Source organism: Ochotona princeps, chromosome 27 (genome assembly GCF_030435755.1).
Source record: "Ochotona princeps isolate mOchPri1 chromosome 27, mOchPri1.hap1, whole genome shotgun sequence".
NCBI classification, from domain to species: Eukaryota; Metazoa; Chordata; class Mammalia; order Lagomorpha; family Ochotonidae; genus Ochotona; species Ochotona princeps.
In genome coordinates, this window is record NC_080858.1 from 15,008,462 (window position 1) to 15,023,709 (window position 15,248).

The 15,248-nt window shown below is 39.0% G+C and overlaps 1 protein-coding gene across 1 annotated transcript in view; it reads left to right on the top strand.

Annotated features, from left to right (window-relative positions):
* Positions 1–3,878: 3,878 nt before the first annotated feature.
* The window catches only part of SLC15A5 (solute carrier family 15 member 5), a 70,617-nt gene continuing 59,247 nt past the window's right edge, over positions 3,879–15,248 (top strand). The window contains 3 exon segments of the mRNA XM_058655683.1: positions 3,879–4,233; positions 5,951–5,961; positions 9,156–9,316. Of these exon segments, the coding sequence (XP_058511666.1) occupies positions 3,879–4,233; positions 5,951–5,961; positions 9,156–9,316 (527 nt within the window).

The window sequence follows — 15,248 nt, forward strand, 5'->3', positions numbered from 1 at the left end:
CCCTCTTATAAATGGGTTCTCTTCAAAAATTAATGATATACAATTTTTCATTTAGACAATAGTTGATCCAAAGGATTGGCTGCCCCAGTCCCAGTAATCCACCATTACTAATCCATTTCCTCCTTCTTCATAAGGGAAATGTCATTTTCTCAAAAAAACATATTTGTTATCTAATTTTTTAAGAAAATGAGTGGTTTGAAAACTGCAGGTTTTAAATTCAAGCACACTTTACATTTTCAGGACCAGCAATAGAGATCATTTCTCTCCACAAATGATCCTCAAAGTTGGTGCAGGAAAAAAAACCCTGAATTTGAATTTTTAAAAAAGATTTATTTATTTTTATAAAATAAAAATACCTGCCCCACATTCCTATAACTTCCTGACCCACACCTTCCAAATCTGCTTCTGACGGGAACAACAAAAATTTCCTTTAGGCTCAAACAGAATATTCTCTTAGGAACAATCACTACGTTTCACACTGTCCACAACTGAATTTTACCCTCCTTTTGAGCCAAGCATTGGCATTACTTCCATAGAAACCTATCTTTGGTTGGACTACACACTCCTCCATGCCTCTCTCCTCCATCCTAGCACACATCTTACTGAACTGCGACTCTTGTTTCATTGTTGGTATCCATTATCAGATTATAAGCTTCATATAGCCAATGTGTCATCCATCCCTGGCACCTGGCTATTGCTAGGTGTTCAATAAATATTTGTTAATTAAATGTGCTCCACTTGATTCATAGGCCTGCTTTTGCCTCTTGCATGACATCCTGACAAATGTCTGAATCTAAGCCATTACTCCATTCATTCACTCAGGAACTCATGCAGTCATTCACAACATTTTCATATTTTGTCAGCAAGTAGATTTCACCCAGTTGTTAGCATGAATTCTATGTAACAGAAAAAATAAGCAGAGAACTCTGAATGAATAGAGTTTCTTTATGTCTGAGTACTTAACATGGCTCTGGCACTACTAGATCTGTACTATATCTGATATAACTGAAGTACTGTGCCAGACAGTGTGTGTGAGGGACAAGGGTGCTGGTATAATGACTTGAATGAAATTGTGTCTCTCAAAGAATTCATGATTATTAAGAAACATAGAGGATTACAAAAAATGATATAAAATAGTATTCATTAAAATAGAGATGAGGGCCTGGCATGGTAGCCTGGTGGCTAAAATCCTCAACTTGCATGTGGCTGAGGATGGCACAAGGCCTTGGGACCCTGCACCCACATGGGAGACCCGGAAGAGGCTGGCATGTACAAGGCGAGGACTTTTGCCACGAGGCTCTCGCACCAGACCCACCACACTGATTTTTTTTTTTTTTTAATTCATCTCCCTGCTAATACACCTGGAAGGCAGGCCAAGTACTTGGGTCCCTGCCACTAACTTAGGAGCCCCAGCTGGAGTACCTTGCTCTTGGATTTGGCCCGGTTCAGTCCAGGCTATTCAGGCCACTCAGCTAGTGAATTAGTGGATTAAAGATCGAATTCTCTCTGTCCTCCTTGTCTCTACCACTCTGCCTTTCAAATAAAGAAAGAAATCTTTGAAAAAGAAATGGAAGACAGCTGAGTACAGAGCTTTAAAAGCATAGAGAACATTCTGTCTTGGAGGATCAGAGATATCTTTTTTGCAGATATAGGTGCATAAAGGTTTAATGAAACAATAGATGCTCCCAAAGTTAATGACTAAAGAAAACTCCATGAAGAAGAAATAGCTTGTGAAAGAGTACAGTCATGGGACTCTAGGCATGTCACCCAGTACACTGCCAAAGATCGTGAATTGGGAATCCCCCCATTGAAAAGAGCCATATATACTAGCAAAGAATTTTGATCATATGGTCCCAGGGGACTGCTTAGGGCTTTAAGTAGGGGACTAAATGCAACAAATCAAGAAATTTAGAGGGCCCGGCACAATAGCTAAAGTGACTAAAGTCCTTGCCTTGAAAGCACCAGAATCCCATATGGACGCTGGTTCTAATCCCGGCAGCCCTGCTTCCCATCCAGCTCTCTGCTTGTGGCCTGGGAAAGCACTTGAGGACAGCCCAAAGCCTTGGGACCCTGCACCCGCATAGGGAGACCTGGAAGAAGTTCCTGGCTCCTGGCTTTGGATTGACTCAGCTCCAGCTGTTGCAGTAATTTGGGGGAGTGAATCAGCAGACAGAAGATCTTTCTCTGTCTCTCCTCCTCTCTGTATATCTGCCTTTCCAATAAAAATAAATAAATCTTGGAAAAAAATAAAGGAATTCACAATGGAACAGATACTGACTCCTCAAGAAAGCATTTAGTTATGGTTAGCTGTTAGTTTTACTTTGTAATATTTTACTTATTTTACCTATGTAAAATAAAGGTAGGGTGACCACACATTGAAGTTTTCTCTGGACAATCCTTGATCACAGTGGTTTTTCAGAAGTAACCATAAACAGCATCACTTTACTCTAAAAAAAAGTCCAACTTCAGATAATAAATTGTATATTCATTCAACACAAGGAAAACTAGGATGTTGTTAATAAAGAAGGAATCAATGGTACCAATTAGATGCAACTGGCTGCTATCACTGTGAGACCATGAGAAATAATCCAAGGGCTTTCCTCCCTATCCCCAAGACAAACTACGAGAAAAAGAAGCACCAGACTGATTCATTTGGTTTTGACTCCAATGTGAAAATGGCACCCCTGTGCTTTTGTGTGGGATCATGACTTTGACTCAATAGTTTCATTCCCTGTTCTTCCTACACCTTGTAACGAACTCCTAAATGTTAAGAAGTTCACTTTCGCTGCTGCTTCTTAATTGGTACCCCCTTCACTTCCAAAATAGAATTCAAACATACATTCACTCAGCTGGAGGGTCAAGGTGATACCAGATTCAATATTCTCCAAAGCATATGTAGGCTGGTTGCTGGATTCCTGAGTTGCTGATTAATAATAAAGGAGCCAGGTAGCACCTTTTGATTCTGATTTCCTGAGAGACTGTTCTACAAGCATGGGGTCAACTTACGGGAAGCAAGGTTTTGTCTAATATTTTCTCCTTTCATTAGTGCACTTAAATTACTTTCTTGTAAACTCTGCTTGTTACCTAAATGTACTAGCACTTCTGCTACCTAATTAACTTTCTTATCAGAACCTCAACCAAAAATAACAAGAAATGTAATAATGATAAGGTATCCTGCCCCCTCAAAGCAGATTTCCTTTGCGCTTTATCTCTTGGCAGTGTTCTGGCTTGTTTAATTAAAATATCAGAAATTATTAGACTCAAATTATTTCTTGATCTAATGCTCAAATTCTCCTGAAAAACTGCATCTTCTGCCTCAGTATTTAAACCTTTATCAGTGCAAGGCAGATGACTTTCCACACATATGCAACTGGATTCATGTAATTCAATATAATTTTGGAGGAAGAACCTAATTTAGTCTCTAAGCAATTAAACAAACAAATCAGATTTGGCTACACTAAGCTACCACAAATGTCCAAATAACTCGTGTCTTCTATCCTGTGCTCTTGGATCATCAGAATGAACACTAGTGTGCAAAAGACCTTACAACATTTTAGCATGGGAATGTGACATTCAAAGCTACAATCTTACTTATTGTTTCGTTACAGGAGCAGGGGTAAAAACCACTAGGTCCTCAATGCATTGGGACACTGCACCCGCGTGGGAGACCCGGAAGAGGTTCCTGGTTCCCGGCATCGGATCGGCGCGCACCGGCCCGTTGCGGCTCACTTGGGGAGTGAAACATCGGATGGAAGATCTTCCTCTCTGTCTCTCCTCCTCTCTGTATATCCGGCTTTCCAATGATAATAAAATCTTTAAAAAAAAAAAAACCACTAGGTCCTAACTACTAATATAAGTTATTACCAGGAAATGTAATCATGTCTGCTAAAGACTTTACAATAATGAATGAGAAAGTTCTCTTCAATCATAGCACTGAGGAGACAACTGTAAAAGATACTGGTTGCTTCTTGTCATCACACTTGGTTAAAAAAAAATTCACATTTGGATTTGCTTACTTTGGTGGAACTGAGACATTCACTTTCTTGGAAACTGTCTGCAACATGATGCTATTTTGCACCATCCAGTTTGGCTATTGCAATGACCAGGCAAACATATTGAACTTGTATTTCATTGGAATTTCCAAACTTAGCCCCGTGCTGGCTGGCTTGCTTGCGCATGTCTGTCTGGGAAGAAACAAGCCGGTGTTTATATGTCTATTTCCACATTATCTAGGTGAGTATTCTTTGGTGGTTGAATTGTGTTGTAACTTCATTGAATCCTTTTTTTTTCTTGATTTTTGTTTCTGTTACTCCCATCTCTATCTGAGCATGAAATATGATCAACGAAGTAAGAATGTTGTTTAAATTTATTTCAGTCTTCCTATAACTTGAAAAATGTTAATAAACATGTGTGTTAATGGATGCTTTTATAACTGGGTTATTGCACTATGTTCTACTGTAATTATTTGTTTACATATCTATTCTCTGTATTCCATTTATCCTGTCTCCCTGTTCTTACCATATTCATAATAAACTCTGTGCACAAAATTCATTTGGGTCACAACTAAAATAAAATGTGCTAAAACACTTTCTAAAGTTCCTATAGAATAATTATAATTTTATCAAAAGGTGCTCTTTTAATTAATCATATGACAATTAAGATTGCATATAGAGGACCTGGCACTGTAGCCTAGCAGCTAAAGTCCTCACCTTCCACACACCTGGATCCCAGTTGGGTACTGGTTCTAATCCCAGTGACCCCGCTTCCCATCCATCTCCCTGCTTGTAGCCTGGGAAGGCAATTGAGGATGACACAAAGCCTTGTAACCCTGTACCCGTGTGGGAGGTCTGCAGGACGCTCCAGGCTCCTGGCTTCGGATTTGCTTAACTCCAGTCATTGCAGCCACTTGGGGGGTGAATCAATGGATGGAAGATCTTCCTCTCTCTTCCTCTCTGTATATTTGACTTTCCAATACAATACAAAATAAATCTTTTTTTAAAAAGGTTGCCTGTGGGAGCATAACTTTTCCAAGCTTAACTATGGTTGTATACTTTAAAAAATGAGTTCAAATGCTACACTGTGCTACTTTACAGAGAAAGAAAATAAATATACCTACAGAATTTGGGGGGTAAGGAAATTCAGAGTGAGTAATGCCGGGGGAAATACCAAGATAGCTTGATCAGCAATTAAAAAAAAAAAAACCTTTTGGACAACAAAGTTCAAGTTATTTTTCTTACACAAGGAATCTCTGAAGATGTGATAGAAATGAAATTTGAGAAATTCTGTTCAATAACCAAGATGAACAATTACAGGGAGAGGTTAGAGACCAGAAGAATGATGGTCTTAGCAGTAGAGAAATGTCAATTGAGAAACATGTGAAAGCTATTTTAAAAATTTGGCAACAAAGAAAGGTACAAATGTGATGGGAAGAAAAATCAACTCCAAGAGACAAGCTGAGAACTTGAGAAGGTAGTGTGCTATCCACCAATAGCAACAAGAACAGGAAGAATGTTTGTGGTGAGGGCAGATGAGAAGGAAGGAATGGATAAATACTCAACAGACCACAGTTTTGTAGGACAGGAGCACTCAGGGAATTGATTGCACTGTGATTCGAACTTGCACACTTCTCTGCTTAAGTAGTGTGAAATAAAAACTAAGTTGCTGAATGACATATACTGAATCACCATTCAGCAACTATTTCCACTTGACCACTCGGCATTATCACTGTTAAAGGGTTCAGGAATGCAGCAGAGAAGAAAGTGGTGTGTTCCTGCTGAAGGTGACTTTCTGGTGAGGGAACCAAGAATACGAAGACGTAAATAGACTTAATGGGAGATGGCAGTAAGCACTTTTTTCTTCTCTTCCTCCTCCTCCTCCTCCTCTTCTTCTTCTTCTTCTTCTTCTTCTTCTTCTTCTTCTTCTTCTTCTTCTTCTTCTTCTTTAATTTAAGCAATGATTTCAGTAATTCTCTATCCTTAACTTAGTAATAAACCAAATCAATAGTAGTTGACAGTTTTTTTAATATAGCAATTTTTATCATTCTGAATTCTTGAGTAAGGGAGCAAGCTTTAGTCTGATGGCTGACAGCCATCCATAACATGTCCCCAGGCTTGATTCTAACCAACATGATCTCTGGGAGGTGTCAGTGATAGATCAAGTATGTGATCCTGTCCTGACCCTGTCCTAGCCCAGACCCAGCTGTTTTGACCATTGAAGAGTAAGTCAATGGATGAGCTAACTCCACTCTCCTCTCCTCTCCTCTCCTCTCCTCTCCTCTCCTCTCCTCTCCTCTCCTCTCCTCTCCTCTCCTCTCCTCTCCTCTCCTCTCCTCTCCTCTCCTCTCCCCCCTCTTTTCAAATCAATGTGTATTTTCATATACTTGGAAGAGAGAATGTTAGCTCTTCCATCTTCTGTTTTACTCCCTAAATGTCCCCTGCAATATCTAGGTATGAGCCAGGTTGAAGCTTGGATCCCCAAACTCTACTCTCACATGGTATCAGGTGCACAAATGCTTGACCCATCATCTGTTGCCTTTCTAGTACATTAGCAGGAAGCTGGATTGTCAGGACTCAAACTGCACCCTGATATGGAATGTAGACAAATTAAGCTGCATCTCAACCTGCTTCCCCATAATATCCACCCTTCAAACATATTTTTTGGAAAAATTTAACTCCAGGGTAAGTCATCAGACCAGGATGGCAATTTCCAACTTTCGAATTTGGTAAACAGATGTGCTAAGCCAATTCCCTATCCATTCATTTTCTTACCATAACTTATTTCTTTGTATTCCTGGCTCACATCTGCCTTGAAACTCAACACCAACACTCAATAAAGCCTGCCAGAAATGTCTCTAGATTGCAACACATTCACTGACAATGCAGCTTTTCTCAGCCCAGACCATTACAAAGGCCTACTCACTGGGCTGCTTTTTGCCAGTCTGATTACACTATCACACCAACGGCCACTTTCTCAGGAAATCAATTCATGGACTGGTTTTATAATGCAAAAACAAACAAAAAGACCCAAGGGTATTAAGTTAGCATACAAGAACCTTTCCAGTGTATTCTATATTCACCTCTGTAGACCCCACTTGTAATATGTGGTCTCATCCATATCGAACTTCTCCTTGCCTACTTCTCTACTTTTCTAATCTTACACATGCTCTTCTCTCTGCCTGACACTGTCACCACCCTTTTCATCTTTCCATCTCATATCCAAGACTTGGAAGGTCCTTCTCTTATTTCAATACTGATAAAACTTTTTTTGATGTTAATTTCTCTGCATTCAAATACATGTGAAGCATGGTATATGATTGAATTTACTCCTTTAAGGTAAATGTCTGCCTGCACATTTCATTTCCCTGATGAACTCATTAGCCATTGAGCAGGAGAACAGCGTCTAAAGCATATGGTATTCTAAAGTGTGTTACACAGAAACTCAAAATATGGGCACATTGGCTATATAAGTACACAATGCCACACATAAAATAGGAGACTTCATATCATCTATATCATAGGTTACACTTTTGTGACATCAATTTTATATCAGGGAAAAATAAAATGTTAATCACACAAAATAGGCATTAGTAAGACATTTTGTCAAAAGGTAGAAATAAGGTGTCTTGATAACTTATGCAAAGGTACCATATGACTTAAAAGTGCCTTGTCCTTGAATCTATAAGAAATAATTTCTTGGGTGGTTACCTCTTTGACTGCTCAAACTTCATATCACACTTTGAGAGGAGAAGACTGAGTGCAGATGGAAAACAAGGAGTTCTGTTTCCGGCTAACCCTGAATAGAAATGTTACAAAGTAGCTAATGTAAGAGCTCACACTCCTAACAAATAAATCTGTTACCAAGTAACTATGGAATGCACATTATTCTTCACCCTGTGAAAGCCACTAGAGGGATGCTGGAAGCATTAGATACAATTTTTATCTATGAAGTACTTAATAGTCTAATTGAGAAAACTAACCACATAAAGCAATCATATTTGAAAAATACCAAATAATGTTAATGCCAAGTTAATAAAACAGGGAACAAAATTAATACAGAGAAACCATTAAAAAAACAGATTACACTGGCAAAACAAAAAATTTAATGACAATAAATTCAATGAATTCACTAATGCACAATGATGGTGGGAGATTATATTATTATATTTCTAAAGAATATTTTCCAGTGGCATGAAAAAACCATAAAAATATCAATGTCTTTAATTAAAAACTAAAGTTAAAGGAAATAATAAAAAGACATGCAAAATTAATGTGTCAGGATATTCGTGCAGAACTCATTCACAATAAATAGGACTGTAAAACAAATCGTAAATCTCACAAGACTGTTGTAAAGCAGCATTGAAAAGAATATATAAACATGTTTAAAACCAGGGACTTAACGTCTGGCACGGGGTTAAATAGCTGTGTGAAACACAGCATCCCACATCAACGTCACTGGGTTTGAGTCCCAGCTCTGCTCTGACTCAGCTCTGTGCTAATCCACAGCCTGAGAAGACGCAGGTGATGGCTCAAGGAATGGGTTCCCGCCATCCACAGGGCAGATAGTTTTGAATTCCAAGCTAGTGGTTTCAGCGTGGCCCTAGCTCCAGACTAGTAAACGAATGATATTTTTTAAAAGTTATTTTAAGATTATTCGTATTACTTGGTTGTATTAAAAGAGTCAATAATGTCAATTTGTTCCTCAAATAAAATACATGACCACTTCAAGAAGTTTTGGGGAAATAGAAATAAAAGATTTCTTTTGGTGCAAAAACACTATGAAATAGCCTAGAGTGGGACAAGCAACAACTCAGATGCAAGAACTAATCCAGTCTCCCACAAGGATGGCAAAGACCCGACTAGTTGAGCCACCCCCTGCTGCCTCCAAGGGTCTGCCGTGGCAGGATTTTGGAATCAGGAGCAGGGCTTGAACCCAGAGAATCTGATATAAAAAAAAAGAGCAATTTAACCAGCATCTTAACAGATAGGTCATATACATGCTTCAAATCTTTTGAAGTCATATATGTAATTTTCATAAACTAATGGAGGAAAATGCATATTTCAAAAAAACTTGATTTGATTTAAACTGTACTGTACTTATTTTTTCCCTCCATCTCCAGGCACTGATCTCTTTTCTGCTGTTGCTTTTCCATCAGATAGACCCCCAGCAACCTACCCACAAAGGAGCAGCACAGGCTGTTTTATGGGTCAATCTCAACTGTCTGCCTGGGCACAGGAGGAGTAAGAGCCACTGTGTGTCTGCCAGGAGCTTACAATCTTCAGGACAATGGATCATAGAAACAAATGACTTTGTTTAATGGGTAACCAGGTTTATGACATTCTTATCCCATTTGGAATTTCTCATTCGTTGTCTGCTTCCATTTTGATATTAACTGTCCTGTTTCTGTCACTGGGGTAAGTAAGTGAAGATGGCAGGGGATTTGGGATGATTCAATCTGTGAATATGGACTCTTACAAATCATACATAGATCAGAACATCTTATGATCACCTTCCCAAGGCACCTTGAGAAGTTTGCCTTCCAGGTTAAAAGATGTGTATTGGCTTGCAATATTAGGCAGGAGACAAGGACGCCTGAGTAGAAATCTCAACCCTACTTCATATGAGCAGACGAAATACAACCAAGAGTATCTTCTTCAGTATGTTCGTTCTTTTCTTTTCTTTTCTTTTCTTTTCTTTTCTTTTCTTTTCTTTTCTTTTCTTTTCTCTTTTCTTTTCTTTTCTTTTCTCTTTTCTTTTCTTTCTTCCCTCTCTCCCTCCCTCCCTCCCTCCCTCCCTCCCTCCCTCCCTCCCTCCTTCCTTCCTTTCTTTCTCTCTCTCTCATTAAGGATTTATTCATTTTTATTGGAAAGTCAAATTTACAGAGAGAAGGAGACAAAGATGTTGCATCTACTGGCTCACTTCCCAAACGGCTGCAACAGCCAGAACTGAGCTGATCCAAAGCTCGGAGCCCATAGCCTTTTCTGAGTCTCCCTCACAGGTGCAGGGTGCCAAGGCTTTGGGCCATCTTCTACTGCTTTCCCATGCCACCAGGGAGCTGGATGGGCAGTGGAGCAGCTAGGACATGAACTCGTGCCCATATGGGATCCCAGTGCCAGCAAAGCAAGGACTTCAGCTAATAGGTCACCATGCTGGGCCCTGTTCATTTCTGAAGTGGGAAAATAATGCTCTTCTTGGATTTTATGAGAGGATAATACATACATTGCTGGCAGAGAACTCAGCACCTATCATGTGGTCAGAAAAAGGGGGCATACGTTATTACTAGTTAGTCCACATTATAGCACATATAAACTGATTTTGCAGAGATTACAAAGGCCAGAACAGAAAGAAAACATTTTACAACTTAGCAAAACTTCAATCTGTGTTTGTTTCTCATATGCTTCACCCCTAACATCTGAATGCTTATGTTCAATGGAACCCAAACTTTTCCAGTGAATTCTCACACGTTTGATCACTCATGTGTGTGTGTGTGTGTGTGTGTGTGTGTGTGTGTGTGTGTTATGGCACAAATATCTATCATTCAACAAAAATTCAGAAAAAAATTGAAATTTATAACTTCAGAAAAAGGAGTTCAACATTTAATATAGAATTTCTGTGAAATAGATTGATATTTTTCTAAAATAGTCTGTCTATCAATGTTACCCTTGGGTAGAAAAATGTACTGATAGAATCAAACAAAATGTTTAAAGAAAATTTACATTAAATATATTAAATGAGAAGATATTAATGTAAACACTACAGATATAAGAAGATATTTTGAAAGTAATTATTCAACTAAAATCATTGAAATCTATGAATAGTTTTTCAGGATATATATTTTCAATAACTTTTAGAGGACCCTTCATAGGCATGAATTTCAAATTTTTTTGCACCAAAATAATGTATCATTCAATTCCATTCTCCTTGGAGTTTTGGAATTATCCCAGTATTTTATAGCTATCCAAAGTAGTTCCTCTTCTCTTCCTTTTTTATCTTTTCCAATTATTTAACATTACACAGCACTCATGCCTTTTTTTAGATTGAGTCCTAATGTCAGAGAATAATGTAGTTTACTAAAAGTAGAAGGAATTTTACCTTCTTACAGCAGATTCTGCCTCCTTGACCTGCCCAAAGGAGAAAGAAAAAATCCTTCTTTTTTATTCTATTCGGAGGCTTTAATCCTTAATTAGCAACATCATTTTGATTAAATAAGACTCTGGAGGATTAAGACTGTAGAGCAATCAGTTGTTCTGAAAGATAGCTCTGGAGAATTTATTGTACTGTGGTCTTAGTCATTCAGAGTTGTGTTTAATCAAAGTGACATTTCTCAGTGTTGATTACAAAGGAGAAATTATATGAATGAAATATTTCCTTTGGGAAATGAAGGGGACTCCTGAGGCGTTTGGGCTTTAGGGCTTTGAAAAGGGGATGGGGCACAGAGTGAAAATGAATTTGTGCAGCTCTGACGAGCCAGGCCAAATTCAGGCTAAATGCATTTAGATTTCCCTTTAAAAATTTTTTTTAATTGTATTGGAATCTCTGCTATTATCAGGTTGCATTTTTAAAATCTAATGTTAAAGCTTCTAGAAATGCTTATACAAATCAGGTCATCATTCTTTAATATGGTAAAAGACTGGACAACAAGCTCCATGAAGGCCGAATCTGGTTGTATCACATTTGTTTTTGTTTTATTTAACTAACGGACGGATTTTGTAAACATCCTCTTACTGTGGTTGATAGAGATGAAGCCACTTCTGTTCCTGTACAGTTTGCAGGACTGGTGCCAAGAGGGATGGAGAGCCTAGTGGGTAGCCAATCAGCTGGTAGATTCCTGGCTGTGTCGCTGAGGAGTTTGGTGCCCTTTGGCAAACTCCTTAGCCTCTCAAAGCCCCGTGTGCCTCGTGTATAAAGTGAGAATACCTTAGAGAGCTGTTATATCACTAATTGATGCACAAGGTGTCCTGACACAGCATAGATACCCAAGTTATGGTAGCTTTTGCTGCTGTTGTTGGAGGATGAATAAACCATCAGTAAAACCAGTGTCTTTTCCCCTTCAATTTACTTAAAAGGTAGCAAGACATGCAGATATTCCCTCCATTTGTTCTCTCCCCGAATGCCCACAACAAGATGCAGAAGCCACGAGTGCAGAACACATTCTGGTCTCCCCTGTAGGTAGGTGACAGGCACACGGTCTTCTGTCCTATAGATGCACGCTCCCAGGAATCTGGATTGCAAGTACAGTCACTGAAGCTCAAACGAGGCATTCTGATGTGGGAAACATGCATCACAAGCAGTGATGTAACCACTGCCAAATGCTCACCCCTACAACCATTGGTTTTCATTCACACTGGGAAACAACGAAACCATTTAAGAGGGAGCTGTCTTCAGAATGGGCAGTTCATTAATTCATAATCTATTCCTCTGAGTCAAAAATACCTCAGAAATGACAAATCTTGCAATGAATGTCAGTAGTGATTTTACAAAAGCAACATGCCACTTTTTAATCTGTAATACCTTGTAAGCTGTCTGCAGTCCTATTTTCAGCACAGATGTCAGATGTTGGTACTTGCACGACCTTTAACAAGATGTGACACATCGCCTCTATACCACCTAGAGCATCCCAACGATCATGCTAAGTAGTACAGTTGAGAAGTCTCAGGCATTGAAAGCATTACTTCCGAGTAAAGCTGCCAAATGTAGGTGAGAAAACTCACTTCTAGCCAACATTGCCATCTGGTATTGGATCTTCCTCAACTACACACTTCATTGAAGGAATAAAGCACAACTCCCTGACATCGAGAGGCATAATAATCTGCCAACATTCTTGTGCAGTGATGCACAAGGGAGCCAGGCTCTTAACGTGATTTCTGAAAGCTAAGATGTACAAGCTAAGGGTGGCCACCCTGGGCAGCATTGAGGTGAGTACACCTGTGCAAATTGTCCCTTGGAAGCATGACGAATGTGGATAATCATGTCTGCTTGTTATCATCATTTAAAAATCTGTCACAATTAACCTCATATATTGCTTCTGTTACTCGACTTACTCCACCTCATCATTTGTGTCCTATCTACATATCACAGTCTGTTGCTAAGCCTTTACCAGAGTGAATTTCACCTGCTTAAACCTCAGGTAGAATATTGGTAATCTTCTGGAAAATCTCTAGAGACTGACAGAGATTTTTAGTATCTGCTACTCCAGTTGACTCTACCTGGTACCTGTGTAACATGGAAATTTCCTGATTTTATTACGTACTGACTAAAATTTTAAGGACATTAGAGATAAAAAATTTTTATCCCACAAAATACTGCAAAAGCTGTATCAATATTCTTCCAAGTGACCCTCTTGTCTTAGATGCATATAAAATCCATCCGAGCAGCCTTTTCCAGAACACTGACACAGACACATTCAGAGAGAAAGAGAGAGAGAGAGAGAGAGAGAGAGAGAAATCAATTCTATCCTATCCATTAGCAACTACCAGGATATTCTGGAATTCAATCCAGATTTCCCATGTGAGTGGCAGAGACCCAGTCCCATGAAAAATCACTCCTGCTTCCCAGAATCTGTATTAGCAGGTCACTGGAGTCAAGACTGGAACCAAGTATCAAACCTAAGTATTACAATACAGGCCATGAGTGTCTTACCATAATAACCATTATGCCAAATGCCTACTCCTGCATACATTATTCAATAATGACATTGCAATATATGAGGCACAGTCCAAATAAGAACATGAAAGCAATGCATGGAATAATCTTGATAATCAAAAAATGCTCTGAGCTACATATTGAAGAATAGCCTGTAACAAGTTTTAGAAAAAAAAAATCACTCGACCTAACATTTTACCTGCACTGGCTCTAGACAACTTTAACCAAATGATATACTCTTACTCTAATAACAACCAGTTCTGTGTTCTTTATCCTTACCAAATGGTAAAAATACACTTAAAATTCCTTTCCAAGCACAAGTAACTGCGGATAACTGTGGAAACTGAAGAATACTGAGTAAAAGAAAAACAAACTCCCTACATTTCTTGCTGCTCCCGCCTCCTGGTTTTCCCCTAAGCCCTCCTTGATCTCCTTCAAGCTTGGCAGCCTTGTGTGTCAGAATTTATTCCCATCTGTAAACTTTAAGATGTGTGCTGATTCAAAGATCTTAAATACGGAAAATGAGAAAATTATCTATAAAAACAACTATTAAAATTGGGATACTGGCCAAAAAGGGGAGGGGAGGAAGAACAGGAAGAAACCGGGATAAAGGCAAGTTAAAAAGGAGAGAGACAGGAAACACAGAGTGGAGAAGTCCTTACAAGTGTAATTAAAAATAATGCCTGAGATAATCTTGCCATCTATTCAACAAAACAATGATCTTGTTTTATTAAATTGACTTTAATTGCTTTGCTAAAATAATATAAGATAAAGAAAAACAACTATAAAATTTATATTGCTCCCCCCCTCCCCAAATGTGTGACTATCAGAATATTCTTGGAGGCACCTCGATGGACAATGGTTATATTTAAAAATTAAAATGCAAGAACTGGAAACAACCACCCACCATGAAATCAGAACCCCCCACATTTTTTTTTACCCTTTCCAACCCAATTTCATTCCATGGGAGAACGGTAACTCCTTGGCAAATTTCCTCAATATTGTTGAGTGTAAATTAAAATATGATCACTGGGGGGCCCAGCGGCGTGGCCTAGCAGCTAAAGTCCTCGCCTTGAATGTGCTGGGATCCCATATGGGCGCTAGTTCTAATCCCGGCAGCTCCATTTCCCATCCAGCTCCCTGCTTGTGGCCTGGGAAAGCAGTCTAGGACGGCCCAAAGCCTTGGGACCCTGCACCCACGTGGGAGACCCGGAAAGAAGTTCCTGGTTCCCGGCTTCGGATTGGTGCAGCACCAGCCATTGCGGTCACTTGGGGAGTGAATCATTGGGTGGAAGATCTTCCTCTCTGTCTCTCCTCCTCTCTCTATATGTCTGAGTTTGTAATAAAAATAAATAAATATTTTAAAAAAATATGATCACTAGGGCCTTTACATCGTCCACTAATGCTGTGAAAATCTGAAACTTGCAGAATGTTTGCCTTCTTCAACACTCTCTTAGGATGAAAGAGACCATTTTAAATCATTTCTCTCAAAATCACTTAATCTGAAGCATGTCAAGACTGGCCATCCTCCAAAATGTCAAAATACTTGAGTGACCTTAAATTTATTACTAAATAAATTAAGTGAATGTTTAAAATAAATAATCTGGAAA